This window comes from Ursus maritimus, unplaced genomic scaffold (genome assembly GCF_017311325.1).
Source record: "Ursus maritimus isolate PB19 unplaced genomic scaffold, ASM1731132v1 scaffold_27, whole genome shotgun sequence".
NCBI lineage: Eukaryota > Metazoa > Chordata > Mammalia > Carnivora > Ursidae > Ursus > Ursus maritimus.
In genome coordinates, this window is record NW_024425230.1 from 24,695,488 (window position 1) to 24,714,984 (window position 19,497).

The 19,497-nt window shown below is 60.4% G+C and overlaps 1 protein-coding gene across 1 annotated transcript in view; it reads right to left on the reverse strand.

The window, feature by feature from the left end:
- Positions 1-19,497, reverse strand: part of LOC103660291 (cell migration inducing hyaluronidase 1) — a 59,216-nt gene that overhangs the window by 11,969 nt on the left and 27,750 nt on the right. The window contains exons 12-20 of the mRNA XM_040642886.1: positions 18,356-18,565; positions 9,887-10,092; positions 9,142-9,211; positions 8,269-8,397; positions 6,082-6,167; positions 5,034-5,165; positions 4,075-4,110; positions 3,838-3,993; positions 1,087-1,267 (exon numbers count right to left, since the gene is read on the reverse strand). Coding sequence (XP_040498820.1) covers positions 1,087-1,267; positions 3,838-3,993; positions 4,075-4,110; positions 5,034-5,165; positions 6,082-6,167; positions 8,269-8,397; positions 9,142-9,211; positions 9,887-10,092; positions 18,356-18,565 — 1,206 coding nt within the window. The remainder of the gene's footprint in view (positions 1-1,086; positions 1,268-3,837; positions 3,994-4,074; positions 4,111-5,033; positions 5,166-6,081; positions 6,168-8,268; positions 8,398-9,141; positions 9,212-9,886; positions 10,093-18,355; positions 18,566-19,497) is intronic.

The following is a 19,497-nucleotide window of genomic DNA, read 5'->3' on the forward strand; positions in this document are numbered from 1 at the left end:
CCAGGGAGAAGTTTCGATTTCCACTGACATGACACCCTGGCCAACCCCAAGACGCTCTCGGGCGCAGCAGGAGGCCTCACGGCTGACCTCACAGAGGGAGCCAGACAAACAGCCAGATGCTCACCGGCCTCAGCTCGAGACCCACCATGTCTGTTTGGCCTCTGCTCACAGGAGGGCTGGCGGGAGACCCTGGAGAGCGCTCCGATGTGTGGAGGGGAGGGGACGCCGGAGCGCGTGTGCGTGCGTGTGTGTAGGAGAGGGCGTGTGTACGTGCTGTTTTAGGAACAGTCTCCAGCACCAGCCGCGGGGGTTTCTGTGACTGACCTCTCGCAGGCCACTGAGTTTTAGAAACAGTCTCCAGCACCAGCCGCGGGGGTTTCTGTGACTGACCTCTCCCAGGCCTCAGTGGCCTGCGTAAGGAGATGAAGTGACAAGTCTCACTCCTTCCCCTCAGTCCGCAGGTGCTGGGCAGACAGGCAAAGGGCAGGCCTGAGGAGGACCAGGAGGAGAAGGAGGAAAGTTCTGGGAGGTCTGTAACCCAGAGAAAATGCCCCAGGCCGTCTGGCCTCACCCAGCCTCAAAGGGCAGCCCTCCGTGCTGCCGTTCTCACCCCCAGCTTGTCGCGGGCACCTGTGTGTGTCCAGGGGGACCCCAGTCACTGTGCGCTCTCGGGGAGAGAGGAGTGGAGCGACCTTAGCAGAGAGTGCCCTGGGAACCCTGGGACTGCGGATTTGTCGTACCCACTCAGGTGACCCTGTCACGAGACTCAGTAGGTCAAAACCAAGGCCCTTGGAGGAACAGCCTCAGGCTCTTGAGTCTGGAAGGAGCCCCTGCAGAGGCTCCGGGGGGGTTGGGGAGGGTGAGGGCAAGCGGGCATTTATGCAGCCAGGCTTGACCTGTGGGGCAACCTACGCTTGTACTTTTCCAGTCTGGATGCCGACAGGCTGGGACGTGGCCCAGGCTGCTTGGTGGAAGTTGTTCACTCCCTGTGGTGGTGGCAGCGGCTCAAACTCCAGCCCCGGGGGACTTGTGAATCACCGCCCAGAGTCTGAGTTTGCCGGGAGCCTGCCCCAGCACCGCACTCACCGGGACGTCCTCAAAGGCAATGTTGGTCACGTTGTTGTGGGGGCAGCTCTGCCAGGCGTTGTTCAGCCGGAAGGCCAGGGCGCTGGTGTGCCGGCCCTCCAGGGCCGCGAACTTGCGGAAAGTGCAGTTCTGGACGTTGATGGGGCCGTCATAGAACTGAATTCCTCGGATTGGAAAATTCCTATGGAGTTAGGGAAGACAGGTGTCAGGCTGACTGCCATGTTGGGCCACAGAGTTGTCTGCACCCTCCGGGAGGCTGGAAACAGAGCCTTTGTGGGTACAGCGTTCCTGCTCCCCACTCCAGCAACTCCTCACATTATCGATTCATTAGTTCACTGAGAAAGCACTTACAGACACAGCAAATGTCAATAAATGATTGCTAGATGACTTATTGGATAGAAGGGTGGTTGGATGGATGGATGGAAGGATGGTTGGATGGAAGGAAGGAGGGAGGGAGGGAGGGTGGGAGGGAGGAAGGAAGGAAGGAAGCATATCTGTTTAGTTGCTGGCTTGGGGTTTGGGGAATTACCTCTATTCAAATATTTCCCCCAATTTTTCCATCCTGCGAAGACATTGGGTGAATACCGTAAATACCGCTACAGAATGCTAGTATTATGTCCCTTGGGAGACGAGAGCCAGTAGTCATTATCGCCTTCTCTCACTTGCTGTAACCATTTAATCAGATTAAAACCCAGATGAGTTTCGTCTGAGTGAGCCTTCTGATTGCAAGTCTCTGGGGTCTAGGGCAGAATGGAAGGTGATGATGATGTGGCAAGATAACTGCGTAACTTCCCAGCATCCCTCGTGGAGAGGCAGGCGCGCCCTGGGAGGGCAGGAGTGTGGGCTGACAGAGGACCCCGGGAAGGCCCTCATCTCCAGGCCTCAGGGAAAGGGTGGGGAGGAGGCTGCACGCTCGGAGGCAGAGAGAGAAGGGACCGGAGAACGGGCCGCTTGGCCCAGTGGAGGGCGGGGCTCAGAGATGCCCCTGTCTCTGACTCCAGAGCAGGGTCTGGAGGCGCTGCTGGGCTTGCCAGTGGCCCCAGATCTAGGCCCATTCATTCTTCGAGCCCAGTTGGAATGCTTTTACCGGTGTCTCTGCTCTGGGCCCGGCCCGCTCTTTCCACAGCTGGCATAAAGGGGGCCGGGCAGCAGCAGGGAAACAAACACAGAAGAGGGTCTGTCCCTGGGCACAGGCCGCCCTCTGCCGTCTCTGTCCACCTTGGGCTCCCCTGCCCGGATACGGTTCCCGAGGAAAGCCCCAGTCAGCCCAGCCTGGGCCTGCGCCTTCAGTGGACCACGGACTTCTGCATTTCTGCATCTGCAGCGCCAGCGCCTCGACCCCTGGTTCTCTGGGGTGCCTCTGCGTGTTGTTCCGTTTCAAGCACTCGGGGCACCGCCCATCCTGACTAGCTGTGTCCATAGACTGTGTACTTCTTTCCTTCCGAGCCCAGCCAGGCCCGTTCAGGACGGATCACCGTGACGAGGGGGCACAGTCCCCACTCACAAACGCCACGCGAGGAACCTGCTGGGTTTGGCAGGACTATCAGGCTTCCGTAAACAAACCCGCCCCTGGACGTCAGCAGAACATTCCGGCCCTGGGAAGCTGGTCACCCTCAGCAAAGCAACCCCAAATATGCACATGCCGCATTGCTCGTAGGGACGGAGCAGCACTTCGACGAGACAGAAACAAGGGCTTCCTGACGGCCTGTGCCAGCGGACGCCGGGACTCTGCCAGCACCGTCCTTGCAAAGGTCACGATCACTGCGGTGGGAGCTTCTGGCCGTGTCCGGCCCATAGAGGCAGGGATTCTATCTCCCCGGAGAAAGGGAAGACGCTCAGGGAGCAGGAGGGGCCCTTAGCACTCAGAGAGTGGGGCCCCCCCGCGCTGCAGGCCGGCTCAGAGCCTTGCTGTCTCGTTCGGATTCATGTTTAAGCAGAATCACCGTCAGACGCAGGAGAGTCGTCCTCGCACCGACCCCCACCCCCCGAGGCTCTCTGAGGAACTGACCACGTCCCTTTGGTCCCTTTGCTCCATGAGTGGTCAACTCTCCAGGTCACCCCCTCCTCCAGCCACCTGGCTGCCCCCCCACCGCGTGAACTCCACCTGCAAGAGAGCCCACGACCCTCCTCACAGCCCTGAGGTTCTGCGGATGCACAAGCCTGACCAGCAGAAAATTCTTCCTGCACCAAACGCATTCGAGCCCCGGGGCCCATGGGGCATGAGTTTCATCTTGAACGCACCTGGCAGCCCCAAGGACGTGTGAAAACACCTGCCGTGCTTTCCCCCGAGTCTGATCTCGTCTCCTGACGGAAGCTCCCCGTCTGCGTGCGACATGGCGTCGGGTTCTGTCCCCGCCCTGGTTATTCCCCGTTGGCCTGAGTCTATCTGTCCCCCGTCCTCAGAAGGGGGGGGCAATGCACTGTCAGAGGAGGAAGGAGCCCGTGGTCGCTGAGCCTGGACACTGGTCTGCCACTGACACGGCCCCGGAACCACACTGTGCATTCCGGTCGTCACGTGGCCCTGTGCACTGATCTCCAACACTGTTGGTTGGTTTTGTTTTTTTTCCCTCTCACCCATTCTCGATTTCACCCCACTGCCGGCTAATGTCTAGAGTGTCATCGATTTCTCTAACTGGTAATGGACAGAGGCATTCACAGCCGGCAGGAAGAAATCACACACAAGCAGCACTCCTTCCACCGCTACCGCATAGCGTAAGCCACGCGAGGAAGCTGCCGTGGTTGCAAACCTACTGGCCTATGGGGAGGGTCCTCCCACTGTGGTCCAGGCCGCCGGGGCCCCAGATCCTGTTGTCCATCGTCTCCGTCCCCACGTTGCCACTTTCGCCAACAAACAGGCTGTTCTTTATCTCCTGTTTGGAGCCCTCGTCGTACGGGAAGGTCCCACCGCTGTAGGGAGAAGATGTCTCGGATGAGATGTCCAGAGCCGGCTTCCCACAGAGGGCCCAGCACAATGACGGCTGCCCTTACCTGGCCAGGGTCAGGCCGATGCCATTGTCAGCAAACCTGGGGACAAGAGTGGACGGTCAGAGCCTGCTCACCCCACGCTCAGGGAAGCCGCAGAGGGAAGGCCCCTTCCCTGTCCCTGACATCACTCTGTGGCTGCTGCATGGGGAAGGAGGCTTTCCCCAGCACGGGGTTTGCTGAGGGAGCCATGGGCTCTCCCGCTCAGTGTCTGCTTGCACAGTGGCGCTCAGCGGTTGGGGCCACGCCGTCCCGGCAGCACGCACGCCAGGCTCTGTGAGCCTCCCTCGGCGGCCCGGCCCGACCGTGACTCTAGGGCTAAGTGTGACGTTAGATCTGGGAGGACCTTGCCACTCTCGGGGCCCACGCCGGGTAAAGGTGGGCTATGTGGGTGCGGGTCCACGTCCCCCCGCCATCCCCACTCCCGTTTCAGCCACAGCGAGGAGGACAAACAGACTCCAAGTTTCCCAGAGGTCAGGCAGGTGCTGGGAAGGGCAGGACCCACGTGGCCACACTTTGGAGTCCAGTGAGTTGCAATTTCAAGCCCCCGTCCAACCACTTACTCATTATGTGACCTTCTGGGAAGGTCACTAACCTCGGCCTCAGTTTATCATCTCCAAAATGGAGGTGATAATTTGTATTTTCGAGAAGCACAGTAACAAGGCAACCAAGGATTCAGCACACGCAGGACATGCTGGCCTCCTCCTCCCCTCCTTGCGCTGACTGGCTCTGTGGCCGAGAGCGCCTCACCCAGGGACCCTCTGGTAACCTGGAGCACCTGCGCATGCTGTCTGGGGGGGGGGGGGCGTGGGGGTCGCTCCCAGCTGCCATCCTCTGCCCCTGCCTGGCGGGGGACCAGAAGGCCAAAGCCCACGTGTCTGTTTCCTCCCTGCCCTGCTCTCCCGTCCCCCGCGTGGGGAGGCATCACCCCTCCCCGTGCCGAGACCCCATGGCTCTCTCCTCACCGACAGCTGTCCAGCCACACGTCCCCGCCGCGCAGCCAGGCCCCGTGGTCCTGGTTCTTGTAGGCGGTGAAATGTCTGATGATGGCGGGCTCCCGGGGCTTCAGCGGGTCGGCGTCCTGGTGAGGGCTGTACCTGGAACACACCGTGGGGAGGGCACAGGGGGCCGTGTTGGGGGGCTCCTGAGCAGACCCCTTCTGGCCTGGAGCTTCTCCCCCCGCACGATGCCAGGAAGACGCCGAGGAAGCAGTGGTCGGCTCACATTGCCTGGGCTGAGCTTGTCACAAAAGCAAGGGTCTCTCCTCTAGGACCCACCCCCCAAGGGCCAAGGAACCCCTACCGCCCCCTGCCTGCCCCCCCCCAGGCCGAGGCAGGTCACGGCACAGAGGGAAGTCCAGCCAGCCAGGCCCAATCCTGGCGTGCAGTGCAGCCGCTGGGGCTGGGAAGGAGGGTGTGAGATGCCCAGCTCCCTACCGACTTGGGGGACCCTCGGCCTCACGCCTGCTCTGGGCTCCAGCACGGAGCGGGGCTGCTCAGTGGTGTCCAGACCAGCAGGCACCCTCCATCCGCGTTATCACAGCCCCAGTGCTGCTCATCGCTGATGCGGCCCGAGCACCTCAGCCTCTTTCAAATAACCTCCAGGTTTTGACAGCACCTTTGAAAAGTGGCCCCTGGCCTCTGGCTGAGCTCTGTCCCTTCCCACGAACCCGATGGTGTGGTTCTCCCCAACTGTTCTCTTCCCCTTTAGATCTCGGCGCAACCTGCGGTGGCCTGGCCACGCTGCCCACGTACCAGGCACTGGCTTTTGCTGAGGGATCCAGGAACCTCTAGAGATTTCTATTTCCCTGCAGCTGTGGCAGTCTAACCCTAATTTTCAGACTTGGCCCTGCTTAGATTTTCGCCATGTTACCCCAGCAGCCAGCTCCGTGTCCAGGACGTGGAAGGTGCTCTCTAGATACTTGAATGAATGAATGAATGAATGAATGAACAAAGAGAATGGAGGTGGGTCGGGAGGTGAGCAGGAATGCGTGCGTTCCCAAGGCGTGACTACCTGGCAGAGATGATAGAGAGGAAGGGCCTCTTGTCCTTGGCGGAAGCCTCAGTAGTCTTGACCCCGTTGTCTATGATCATGCCAGCCTGCGGGGAGGGGACAGTCAGGGACACGGTCAGTTCCACTCCCCAGCTGCAGGCACCTCCTCACGCCCAGCCTCACTACATACTCTTATACGCTCCAGTAAAACCAGCCGTGCAGTCAGGATGCATTAACAGGGGTAAGGGGTCTGCAGTGAGGGAGGTGAGCAGCCTGTATTGCTCTGCATTGCTCAGAGTGAATCTGGAATCAGGAGTCCTCTTGGAGGTGTGCATGAGGAAGCTGAGGTCTGGAGGGTTACGTGTCTTGTCCGGGGCCACGCAGCTAAGTCTGTGCCCAGAACTCCCCTTGCTTTGGGCAGTCATAAGCCCAGGCCCCATGTCAAGGGCGACAGGCACGCTCTCCTGGGAAATGTGTCTGCAGTGACTTAAGTCTCATCTCCACCCCGGGCAGGGGTCTGGGCTCCTCCTGCATCCTGCCTGGGCCCATGCCTGACTCACGTTCCTGTTTGGCTCTGAAGGTGTTTATGTGGTCAGCCCTGGGTGCACAGGAGTCAGGGCCACCCAGCGAGGGGGACTCTCGGCCTCCTGGGAAGGCCCAAGCCCAGGCTCCCTTCTCCAGTAACTGGAGGCCATCTGGCTGGTGCATTCTTAAGCTGGGATGACGTGAATAGGAAGGTGAGGGGCTAGAGCCCCAGCTGACTGCTCACGAGCCATGACCTTCACCCCCCCAAGCCCCAGCTGTGGCCCCTGCTAAGATGGGCTAAGAACACTGATTCAGAGGACAGTGGGAGGCTCAGTGCTGGCCCCCAACGATCGCCCCAGACCAGGACCGCCGCCCACCGGGCGCAGGGGCGGGGCTCATGGGGTCCAGGGCAGGGGCACCAAGCCCAGGACTCCGTCCAATCAATGCAGCTCACAGTTCCGGCTCGCTCCCTCCTCGCCCTGCCGGTCCCTCCACCTGTGCCCGTGAGTCCCTGCCCATGTCCTGTGCTGCACACAGCCGTCTTCTTCCGATGTCTCCAATCCAGGCACTACCTGGCCCAGCGCCCAGCTCAGGGGAAGGCTCCCTGAGGAAGGGGTCCCAACAAGCAGCTAACACAGCCTGTCCACTGCTCGGGTGCGCCCCACCCCGCCCTGAGCCTCTGTGCCGCTCCAGTATGGCCCACGACAGCCTCAGAAACCCCTCTCTGTCAAGGGGACACCACTCCTCTTCACCTCTACCCTCTGCCCCGAGGACATGGTGCTCGGCCTCCGGGACACGGTGCTGCCTGGCGTCCTCCCTTTGCTGCCCTGCGCTGCCCGCCCCCCCCCCGCAGGTGTAAGCATGGGCCAGGTCAGAGAGGATTTCTCTTCTTCACGGTCTTCCCCCGGTGAGCTTTTTCCCCCTAATCCTGATGTATCTGTTCCCCTCCAGGGGCCTCAGTTTCCTCATCTGTCCCATTAGGGCCTGGACTGGAAGACCAGCCCGGACACTCTGGGCTCCATGCACTGAGCCAGCGCCCCCAGGGCCACCTCTGCCCCCAGGGCGGCACTCTGCATCTCAGCCTGGCTGTACAGCTCTGCGTCCCATGGCTCTGGCCTTGCTGCTGTCCTGGCCGGGCGTGCCCAACACACCTGGAGTCCCAGCTCCCCCTCCCCCAGCACCTCACGTGGCAGCTTCTGTTTTCCCCCTGCCCCCTTGGCTCTGCTTGGATGGGGCCACCCGCTGCCCGGGATGTGGGGGGAGGATGCTCACGCTGCCTCCACCCTCCTTCGGAACCACCTCCGGATTTTCTCGAGCTTACAGGCCAGGCTCAGCCTTCATGGCAACACTGCGCCACCCGTACCCAGGGGACTGTCAAGTCCAACTCCCGCGCCCAGCTCAGGGGCCACCGGGAGGGGCCGCCCTGCCATCAGCCGGAGCAAAGGTGCACCTTGCTCTCCTTCTGGCTCTGACCAGACGCTAAGCCAGTCCCGAGGCAGGAACACTCTGGCTAAGAACGGCCAGGAGCCCCGGAGGAAGGCTGCTGTGTTTTCCCGCAGATGGGCGCTAGGAACGCGGGTGCTGCCGGCTGTAGCCCGGAGGCCATCCCGGCCCTCACGATCTGCAGGCCGGGGGAGGAGGACCCGCAGGCTGGCCGGGGAGCCAGAGTCTGGAAAGACTTACCCGGTAGTTGGAATGTGCTCGGTTATTATGGAATTTCCCCAGTGGAATGTGCTCTGAATAGCCTGGGGAGTACATTCCCGCTGAGGGGCCCGTCGGCACGTGGTGGAAGATGAACCAGAACCCGGTTTCCTGTGGGGGGGGGCACAAGGGGAGAGGCACAGAGATCAGCCCCGCAGCCTCCTCGCTGCGGCCACGGACTGGCCCGACTCGGGCTGGCCCAGTTCTATCCCCGAACGGGCCCCCGCCGCCCATCCCCAGACACGCCTCCGGGGACAGGAAAAAGCCCGGGCAAACGTGTTGTGTGGGGGCCACCTGACCGTGACAGCCCTTCGTCGGGTCCTACTCTACTGGCCACGGGCTCCAAAGGGCTGGCTTTGAGTCCATCGTGACTTCTCCCTTTTCCAGCTATGGAAGCTGTGGCCCCAAGACAGCACCTGACCTGCTCTGGGCCCCCCGACGTTAAACGGCAGGGAGCAGGGGTAAGAGCAAGGCTGTGTAGACAGAATGCCGTGTTTGAATCCCATGCGTGCCCCTGGGCACGTTCGCCCTCCCTGCCTCGGCTTCCCCGCCCAGCAGATGGAAGGTCTGGGTACCTGCCTCGTAGGGTTGATGCAAGAATTAAACGATTTTAGCTGAGAGCGCCGGTGTGCCGGGCCCGGCTCCAAGCCTCACCCGTTTCTATCTGATGATCAGTCATTTCAGTGAAGTGCTTTGATCACTCATACGAGGAAGGGACAGGGCCATTACTTAAAGCCAAATCCACGTGACACCTTCACTCAGCTGAGCCCGACCTGGGGCTTGGACCCCATGTGTCCCAGGCCCACCCCGGCTCCCACCTTTACTTCCTGCTGAAGAAGGGATCGTTCTGCTCACCTCGGACCCCGCGGCCGCACAGTTAACGAGGTTGTTGTTGGGGTTGGCCATCCAGAAGGTGGACACTGCACTGCGGGGGGAGGGGGCAGAGATGGCATGTGTCACCCACCGGGCCGCTGGCTCCCCTGCCTCTTACCAGAGGCTTGAGGAATCCTTAGCTTGTTAGGAAACCCAGTTTGCTCGTGCGAGGGTGGTGCTTTTAAGCACCTGAAGTGCTCGGAGCTTAAAAGGGGCGTAAGGCTCCGTGAGGCCGAGGCAGTTAGTTGGCGGGTGAAGTCTGAGCCTGGCTCTAGAATAAAGAGAAGTCGCCAGCGCCCGGGAAAGGGGCCATTACTCAGGGAGAGGCCCCGCATGGGAACGCTGATCACACAGCAGTCCTGTCTCTGTCTCTGTCTCCAAATGGGAGAGTACGACTCGTGCCCACGGGTACCCACTGTGACACCCACGTCCTCTCAGAGGAGCGCCGTGTGACATCGGGAGAAGCCCGAGGATAAGAACAGTGGTTCTCTGTGGGCAGGAACGATGGCCATCCAGGGGCAAGCGGAGAAGGAGGGAGTAGAAAGCATGCCCTCCGTGGCTCCCGTGGCCCCCAGCTGAGAGGCTGAGGGCAGTGGGTGGCTAAGGGCTGGGAGGCACAAGTTGCTCGGAGCCCCAGGGTGCGGAGGTCAGAGGCCGGCTGAGCGGCTGAGTGAGCACCTGCTCGCAGGCCCGCGGCGGCGCACGGCACGGGGATGGGGGCGCTTACTTGCAGTCCTGCCTGGGCTTGGGGATGTACCCCGGGTAGGAGTCTTCTGTGATGGTCTTGCACATCTTGCTATCGCGGTCGGAGGGGAGGAGGGTTCCAGACTTGACGAGGAGGCCGAGGCAGTGGTCAAAGGTGTTCCGTTCCTCTGGCCCGTCTTCCGTGAAGAAGCAGTGGCCCAGAGAGTTATAGCCCACCACGTCCTTGACCTGCAGGGACCAAGACCACGGGACCTCTCACCAGCGTCCAGGTGCTCCTGTGCCCATACCTTCATTCAGCAAATGTGACACAGTGACGCGGCATTGGCGGCACTCTGGGCCCCGTGAGGAACCCCGCAGGCTTGGGGGGGGGCGTGGCACAGGTGCGGGGCCAGGGGCCTGGGACAGGTGACTTCAAAGCCCCTTCCAACTGGAGGTGTGGCCGAGGCTCCATGGGGTGGGACGGGGACAAGGTATGATCGGTGTGGACCAGGTCCCGTGAGCCCATGCAGGCGAGAGCGCCCGGGTCACAGCTTACAAGGTGTATTACAGAGAACACAGCCTGCTGGAAAGGGCGCGGGGACAGCTTCGCCTGGGGGGCGGCATCTGAGCCAGGCCAGGCTGTGTCCGCCCCCACGGCCCACAACATACATCAAGTGACATTCGCAACCCTCGGGCCAAGAGCCACGGAGTCCGTGGGGGAAGCGGAAAGGCCATTTGCAGACTCTGAGCACTTGGGGCACGGTCTTAGCCATGCGTCCAAGCAGCACGGGGGTCTCTCCCCCTCCCCCGGCTCCCTCGCTCCATCAAGATGCAGGACTCCCGCTCCACGATCTCTGAGGCCCCATCTGGGTCTGAAGCCGAGCCCATCAGTCTCAGAACTAAAAGGTCCTTAGAGATTCTCTGGCCGGAGCCCTGCCTCCCTGCCCGAGGCCAGACTGCCCACAAGCATTTCTGACAGACGGGCACAGTGCTTCCACTTGAATGCCCCAGAGACGGGATGCTCACCACCTCAAAGGTAGCCTGTCTGCAGCAGAACACGGACGATGGTGAGAAACATCCACTGATCTGAACTGCGATTTTCCACCCTCGCCCCTACTCTGGGTGCCATCACCCACTAAGACAGGCTCCTGCTCCCCGACCTCAGTGCGACCCACACCGATTAAGGACCTAGCAGCCTGCCAGGCCCCCGAGCATCCAGACCCCACCCCAAAACAACTCCCCTTTAGTACCATCAACACTTCAAGGGGCTGTCCCATACCGTCCCTTGCAGGACGTTTAGCGGCGTCCCTGGCTTCCGTCCTCACCACCTGTCAGCAGCACCTCTTCAGCGTGGCACCAAAACTGTCTCAGACCCTTGCTGCCAAACATTCGCCCGGGTTGGGGGTGACCCAACTCCCTCTGGTTGGGACACACAAACCTAGGGTAAACACCCCAGTTCCCTCCGGAGTCTTTTCTAGGATAGAGCCTGCCCTACTCCAACATCCAGGCAGCCCCGCTCTGGAAGCATCCGGAACCGGGACCCTTCATGTCCTTTTCATCTCACTGAAGTCTTACACAATTCTAGAATAATTGTTTTTGTTTTTTTTGCTTTGTTTTGTTTTTAGAGCTAAGGAAAATGAGACTCAGGGAAGTTAAGTGATTTGCCGGAGGTCGCCCAACCCATGTGTTCAAAGCCAGGCAGGCTGGGACCCCCGCTTTCTCATCGAGTCCATTCACCCCACAGGGAGGATCCAGACACACAGGCCGCCCTGTTCCAGGCCAGCTCTGTTCCCTCCCTAATCTTTGGTCATTGGCAAGGGCGTGGTCTTGAGTCCTATTCAGTCCCTCACTGAGCAGTCCAGTAAACACCAAGGTCATCCGATGGGACAGCTTCCTTTCGTCCCAGCGAGCTAGGAAAGCTGGTTATAAATAGCCTGGAAAGACAAGCAGGGAGGAAACGGGGCTGCTGGGGCTGGCAGAGACAGCGTGGAGCGAGTTCTATGCCCCTCTTACAGGGAGGACACTGATGCCCAGAGAAGGGGCGTGGGGTGTCCCAGCGAGCTCACAGACCTGGAGGTGGAGCCACGTTCAGACCCAAGCCCCTTGCTTTCCGCCCAAGGCTCTTTCAAAATCCACTTAAGCACCCACTTACCCCACTGTCCGATCACACCCTGTGAGCCCCTTCTTTGAAGGCAAGTAAATAACAGATGAATCAGGGACATTCTTATTCTAATCAACACCCCAGGAAGAAAGAGCCTCCGAGCCCCTGGAGGTGTGCTCTGGAGAGAAAAATCCCGGTGGAAAGGAACAACGAGAACCAGTATATGTTGGGTGTCTAATGTGTTGCAGACATTATTTCATTTAATTCTTATCATAGTATCATTCCCTTTCACCTTCCATTCAGGGACAGAACCGAGACCTGATTCTCCCTCCGCCCGATCCCAGAACTTGCGTGCTAATCAGCTGTCAGCAACCCCAGACAGAAAACCAGCCCTCTCATCTTGGGCCGCATTTCTTCCTTCTCATCAGGGCTGGGTGGGGATGGCGTGTGGGGACACGCAGAGGGGACAGCACGGCGAGGTAGAGGAAAGCACTGGGTGGGGAGCAGAAGACAGAGGTTCAAGTCTCGGCTCAGCCACAGACTTGCTGCGCCTCTCCCAGGGGGTCCCCTGGGAGACAGACGCCTTCTAAAATCTGGCTCTTAGGTCTGTGATCGTTCTGCCATAGAACATTTCCCAGATTTAAATATTCATACCGTGACGCGGCTTGGGACAGATAGATCCGGTGTAGCGGCACGCACAGACACATCATACAGGTTTGCAGGTGGCTGCCACGTCCCTAGGCGCGCGCGCCCGGAGCCCCCGCCCCGTCCTCGTGCACAGATCACGTCTTTCCCTTCGTCCGCACGTCACGCCTGCTGATGGCCGGCAGCGCTCCAAGTGGTTCCGAAAAGCTGTTTCAAGTCTTCGACTACCGTTAGTGGGGTCCAGGCGTGAGCTTACGAAGGAGGAAATTTCTCAGCCCTCACAGACTGCTTCATCTAAAACGACCATTTAATTTATTGTCCAAACCAGGACATTTTTTAGAGCAAAGGTGGGGGGGTTGCTGTGAGGAACGAAGCTGGGGAAACAGGTGTAACGTGGAACGTTCTGCATGAGCAGGAAGAAGAAACTGCTGCTTCGGACAAGCGAACGCGAGCGGGAATCAGCCCTGCCCGCTCTGCCTTCCAGGGCCGGTGTGATGCCGTTCACACGGGCCGGAGACAACCCCAAATACAATCAGATTGAAAGGAGCACTGTAATTTCCAGGCTTCTACCGCTTACTTTCTGTTTTTTGAGCCGCTGAAAAAAAGAGCCCTATTTTTGCAGAGTGTTAAGGAGTGTTTGACCGCGCAGACAGCAGCCAGGAAAGGCGGCAGAGAAGCAGGTTGCACTTGGCGGCGTCTGGAAGGACCGAGCCCCAGAAACCGCCCCGGAGAGGGGCGGGCAGGCAGGGAGCCAGGGAAAGAGGGGCCTGGGGCCCTTTTCCAGTTGTTTCCTGAGCTGATGGGTGAAGCGCCCGCCCTGTTCCCCAGCGCATCTCTTCTCCGATCCGCCAGCAGAAGCCCCGGCCCGGGACACTTTCGGGGAAAGCAAGCACCGCCATCTGGGTTCCTCACGTGGGCTCAGGCCGGAAGGAGACATGGGAGCAGTGACAGGAATCAAGAAGCCAGTGAGACTCTGAATTCCAGAAAAACGGGAAAAGGGGCAAACAGATGCCTGGCCTGTGGTTCCCAGAGCTGGGGGCGACGAGAGAGGGCACTGGGCGCCTGCCCTCTGCACCCAGGGGCCGCAGCCATCTGCAGGAGGAAGCCGCTGGACGAGCGTCTCCCTGAGACTGGACAGTGGGGGGCTGCAGCCAGGTGTGGGCCCCCAGAGCCACACAGAGAGCTGGACACATTTGCACCAATGACCACACCTTTTGAGCTGTGTACCAGGTGGGGAAGAAAGAAAGGACATGTTTTCTTCTCCTACCCACTCTCCTTGCCCTGGAAATGGAAGGGAGAGGGGGCCACAAACGGAATCCGTTTTGGTGTCTTTCTACCTTCCTGGGAAACACTGGGACGGATTGTTTCCAGGAGAGAACAGGCAGGGGGTCCCCTGCACCCTGCCTCCTGCCCCAGAGCTCAGAAACACCTTGAGAGGTACTGGGAGCTGCAGTAGGCCCCGAGCTGCCCCGCCTGCAGGGGATGGGCTGGAGAGCCTCCCTCCGAGGGCCGGCTTCACCCCACCCCCGCCGGCATCCTGCAGCTGCCGTGCGGACCACCCGGTTTCAAGGAAAACACCACCACTGGTGTCCGTATCACCAGAGGCATCTCCCCAGCTCTGTTCCGTAGATGCGACAGTTGTGTGACGGGGGCTCTCTGGTTAAATGGGCCTTGGCGTCCCTAGAATAATCAGCATTCAGTGCGGTTTTACCGCAAGCCTTGCACGGTGAATTTGCAGGGCAGGATGGGAGGACATGTACGCAGCACGTGCTGAACTCCTGAGTCTATGCCGCGTGTGTGTGTGTGGGGGGGGCTATTACTCTCTCCTGGAAACTGGGGGGCTCACCCAGCGCACCTTACGCGGAGAGGCCCAGTGATCGTACTGTTACCTGCCAATGCTAAGTTTGCCACTGTGTTCTCTGGCTTCATCCTCCCCCAAAGCCTTTGCAATGGGCTGTGGCCTCTTCCTCACTTTGCACAGCAGGGAAACCGAGGCTCAGAAAGTCTGGATCAGCCCCCAAGTCCACACTGGGTCGTTAGCATGACCCAGGCTGTCCTCTCAGCCTGGTGGTCCTGTGGACGCCTGCAGTCACTGTCTCTGAGCGAGCACGGAGTCTGGGGAGGAGGGGCGGTGGGTTTGTCGAGTGGGAGCTCACGGTGTGAGCGGTGGTTCCTGAGCGTCCTCGGGGCTCAGGAGGAGCAGATGTTGAGAGACCCGCGTGTTCATCAGTTAGGAGGGGAGTGAGAAGCAGGTGTTGGCGGGAACGTCAAGTTCAGACTGCCCTTTCCAGAAGCAGGTGTTGAAGAATGGGAAGGAGCTCCGGTGGGTGGCCTGGGGCGCGGGTGGGGGTGAGGGAAGCTGTTTTCCAAGGACGAGGGCACCGGAGTGTGTCTGCAGGTGGTGGGTGGGGAAGCCACGCCTGGGGGGCTGCCCAGGACGCTGTGGGGTCAGCTTGAAGGCACCTCTCCCTCCGCACGCCGAGGAGCCCCTCTTCCCAAAGAGCCAGTGCCTGCCCATCCAGGGTCCCGGGCGTGTCCAGACCTGGGACGGCGTGAGGGACGGCATCACGATGCTGCCGAGTGGCCTCTGCGCTAAATTACAATCAGCTCTCTGCCTGTGTTTGGCCTCCTTTCATCTCGTCACCTAAAGCCGTTTTTCAAACACGGTTCCAGCCCTGGCCACAGGTAGACCCTTCAAGGCAGACGAAGGGAGCGCATGTAACGCACCGATGGAGCGACCAGCTCCCAAGGCTCCTCCTGGCTCCGTGGCGGAGCACTTACGGGGCGGCGTCAGTCCGAAACCCCAGCTCCCGCCCCGGGCTGCGGCGCTCGGGGAAGGACGCAGAACGCATTCCGCTATCCTGTCGCTTCTCTGGGTCCGGGGCTCCGAGGAGCGCACTTCATCCGATGCTAGGCCGTGCCCGTGTGCTGTCACCTCGGAAAGGCCACACGGGTCTGGGGGCTCCAGAGCCTACCCCACCAGCCCGGCCGTCCAGCAGGGACGTGAGCTGAGTGCGGCTGGAGCCCTGTGGCCGCCGGGGTGAGGCTGCCACGGGCCCCTCGGCCAGGCCTGTGCAAGGCTGCCTGGGCTGCCTGGCGTCTGGCTGGCACCCAGGGAGCTGAGGGGTGCTCCCTCCCAGTCTGGTGGCTGGCACCCCTTGGGGCCGGACAGAATGGCCTTGGGAGATGCAGGACTGCAGGGGTCTTCTGGTTCCAAGAGGCTGTCCAAGCCGCCGGCTCCACTCTGCCTAGTGTGGGTACAACTGGCCCGTCCAGCGGCTCCAGACGAGCCGGGTCCGAGGGCCGCCCCTGGCCCGCTAGCTCAGCCCCTGCCTGCCTGCAGCCCGCTGAGCCGCTCGCCCCCGCGGCCACCGGCGCCCCGCGCCGCTTCTCGCCCTGCGTCCCCTCCGGGAGCCCGTTCCTCCGGCCGAGCTCTGGCTCGTGGCGCTCGGGGAGGCACGCTGCGCCCAAGGCGCCCAAACCCTGCTCGTTCTTACATTCTGACCGGAGAGCCACGAGAGCTGCTTGGCGGGCCCTGCACTGTGCACGTGACGAGACCGACTGCAAGAACGGCCGTGTGTCCGCGCTACGTGTGCATGTGTGTGCGCATGTGTGTGCGTGTGTGTGCACCTGCCCTGAGACGCAGAGCGGCCTCCGCTCACACCGAGCCAGCCGCTGCGAATCTGAACACCCTTCTCTTCCGCGACGGGAAGCAGAGGGGAACTGCTGCTGAATTAAGGACCACACTTGAGACCGAGCGCTTAAGGCAAGTAAAGCTCCTCACACTCGGGCCTGTTATTCTCTTAGCCGAGTCCACACTGTTCTGTTTACCACATGCTCGAGCTCAGCCGCCACCCTGCGAGAGAACGCCCGAGTCCCTGCATTGCATTCGTTCTGCAAACCGCGTGGACAAGCAGAGCAGACCACACCTGCTCCCAGGGCCACACGCATGTGCCACACTTTCCACGTCCTGTGCTCACTCCTTGTAACAACCGCGTGGGATAGATACCGCCATCCTCCCCATTTTACAGAAGAGGAAACAGAGGCATGAGAGGGAAAGTGACTGGTCCACGTCCCACGACTGGTCCGTGGTAGAGGGCAGATGGAAACCCAGACTCCAGAGCCCGAGCTCACGCTGTGGCTGGTACCGCATTCCTGACATTTCCCATTTATCGTAAATCTTACTGTCTTTCTGCTTCCGCGAGAACACGTTCTGCTTTTCCTTCCTTGAACCAGAAAACAGTCCCACGAGTTCAGCGCCATTCCAGCCACAGCCCTCCTGCCACCCGCCGCAGACAATCAGCCCTGACCCCTGGACGGCGCGGCCACGCGAGCTGGTGGGCAGGGCACCGGGCCCTGGGCTCCCCGCGGCACCTGCACCTCACAGCCCCCGTGTTTGCTGTGATGTGGCCGAGGAGGACGATGGAGGTTTGCGGATGTCGAACAATTCGCCTGAGGCGCCACGGCTCACAACCTGTGGGCCAAGCTCTTGAACCCACGTGCTTCCAGACGAGGCTCCAGAGCCCGTGCTCTCCCCTCTCCCCTCAGTGGGTCCGCAAAGCAGCAGAGGACACCGCCCCCCCCCAGGCCCCTGTGCCACGCAGCAGTGAGGGTCTGACCCGCCACCTCGGACCACTTTCCCAGAGAAGCCAAGGATCCCGATTTCTATGTGAAATCACTTAATTTTTAAATGATGGAACCTAGTTCAGATGTTTCTTTAAACATCATTTAAGCCAAACAAAACACATCCCATCACTGGGTTCTGCACGCAGGGGGCCCATCTGTGACATCCGGCTTTAAAGTTCATATAGGATGTAAGTTCAGTCCGTTTAAAGAAAGATTGGTTTAGTGTAAAATTATCAGTTTAGTGTAGAGATGATCAAATGTTTCTATAAACACTTCATAAGCCAAACAAAACACCATCTGGATTCTTCAGCTTATAATACCCGGTTTTTAAAGTTTCTAGAGGATATTAGTTCATTTATTTATTTTTTTTAAAGTGAGGAAGAGCACAAATGAGAGTGCGCAAGGCAGGGAGGTGAGCGAAGAGGGGGAGAGGGATAGAGACTCTCCGGCAGACTCCCCGCTGAGCACGGCACCCGATGCGGGGCCGGATCCCTGGACCCTGAGATCACGCCCTGGGCCGAAATAAAGAGCTGATGCTCAAATCACTGAGCCACCCGGGCGCCCCGTAAGTTAGTTCATTTACATAAGAATCAGTTTCGTGTGAAAACCAGCTGTGTGAACCCAGACAAGGCTCTGGCCCATTCACCTCCTTGCTAGTGAAGCCACTCCTCCCAGCAGCGTCTGCTCTGAAGGACGCTTGCTGCAATGGGAGACAAGGCCCCGGGCGGCCCCTGCAAGTCCGTGGGACAGAGCCCACAGTGCAGTCTCAGCACGAGCCCCTTGTCTGCACTAACGGATCTGTCTGGCCACACAGCCACGGAAAGATCCTCGGACCGCCCATCACTCCAAAGAGGCACAGAGGGAACTAGAGTCCCAGTGGCCACTGCCAGCTCCCTACCTCCACGGCTCGGGGCCCTTTGGCAAGGTCACACCCCTGCCCTGTTCCTCTTTCCTCTATCAGTTGGAGACCTGCTCTCAACTGACACCACTCTAAACTCCAGGTCAAGGATGGTTCAACCCCCGAGGGCCCCAGACTAAAAGTCCGATGCAAACCTCCACCCAGCACTAATGTTTGGAGGAAGGGAACTCGAGGATGGGGGAGTGAAGGGCCCTCCACTTCCCCAGGAAGGAGGTGCTTACCAACAAGCCATTGGAGCCGTGCACGGTGACACAGCGAGAGAAGGTGTGGTGGATGGAGAGCTCGCGGACGTATGTGGGCGGGTCGTAGCCTCCCTTCTCGTCCACGTCGCCTGCCAGGTGGAAGTGAATGGGGTACTGCCCCACCAGCTGCTGCCCCATGTGCTTCAGCTCCACGCCCTCCAGGTGCGCTGCCTTAAAGCCCAGGGCAAACTGCAAGAGGGGAGGGGAGGGTCAGAAGCGTCAGCAAGGTGCGCCTGAGCCCCTCACCCGGGCTGCGTCCCAAACATGCAAAGTGCCTCACTAATCCCTGCCTCGGCCATGCAGTGAATCCAACCTATGCTCTGCAGATGGGTTAAGGCCCCTGGCCCTCCTACTGCCAGCGTGCCAAGGTGCTTCAGATAACACAGGGATGTTACAAGGCAGGGAACCACTCGGAATCGAGCTCTGTAGACCGACCGTGCAACAGTCGGGGCTGACCTCTGCTCCCTGCCCTCCCTCCTAAGTTGCAGAGGGTCACGAGGAAGGGGGAACCCCGAGATAAGCTGGGGCGAGGCTGGCACAAGGCCGGCCCCAAGAGGATGGGAATCCAGGGGGCAGAAGGAGGCTGTGCTCTGGCTCATGGTCTGCAGCCCCTCCTGGTGGGATGACAGGAATGCTGAGCCAGGAATCTCCATCAGTCTGTGACCCCACTGGCGTGGGCAAGCCATGGGGTGGTCCGCGTGCTCACTCCATTCTGCACCACCGTGACCGTCTACACTCCAGGAACCCACTGCGAAAGCACACTCTGGAAACGATTCCTATCGGAAGTGGGGCTCAGCCTGCTGCTCCTAGAGGAGGGCAATCTTAAGGACATGCTAACAGTCCCCCAGAGCAGCTGTCAATGCCACTCGGGTAGGGGCAGCCTGAGGCCCCGTTTGGGCAAAGCAGGAAGGGGGCACTGACGGCTCAGGGATTGCTCTCGAAATTGGAAACGGGCTCTGGTCTCTCTGACAAGTCTCTGCACAGGCCCTGGACCCCCTCAGCCCCAGAGCCTGACCAGGAACACAGGCGAGTACTTCTGGAGGCTACGGTGACAGGTGGCCTGTTGAGCTAGCAGGGGCCGCGGATGCTGGAAGCCCACGTGTGATGCGGGGCTGCACAGC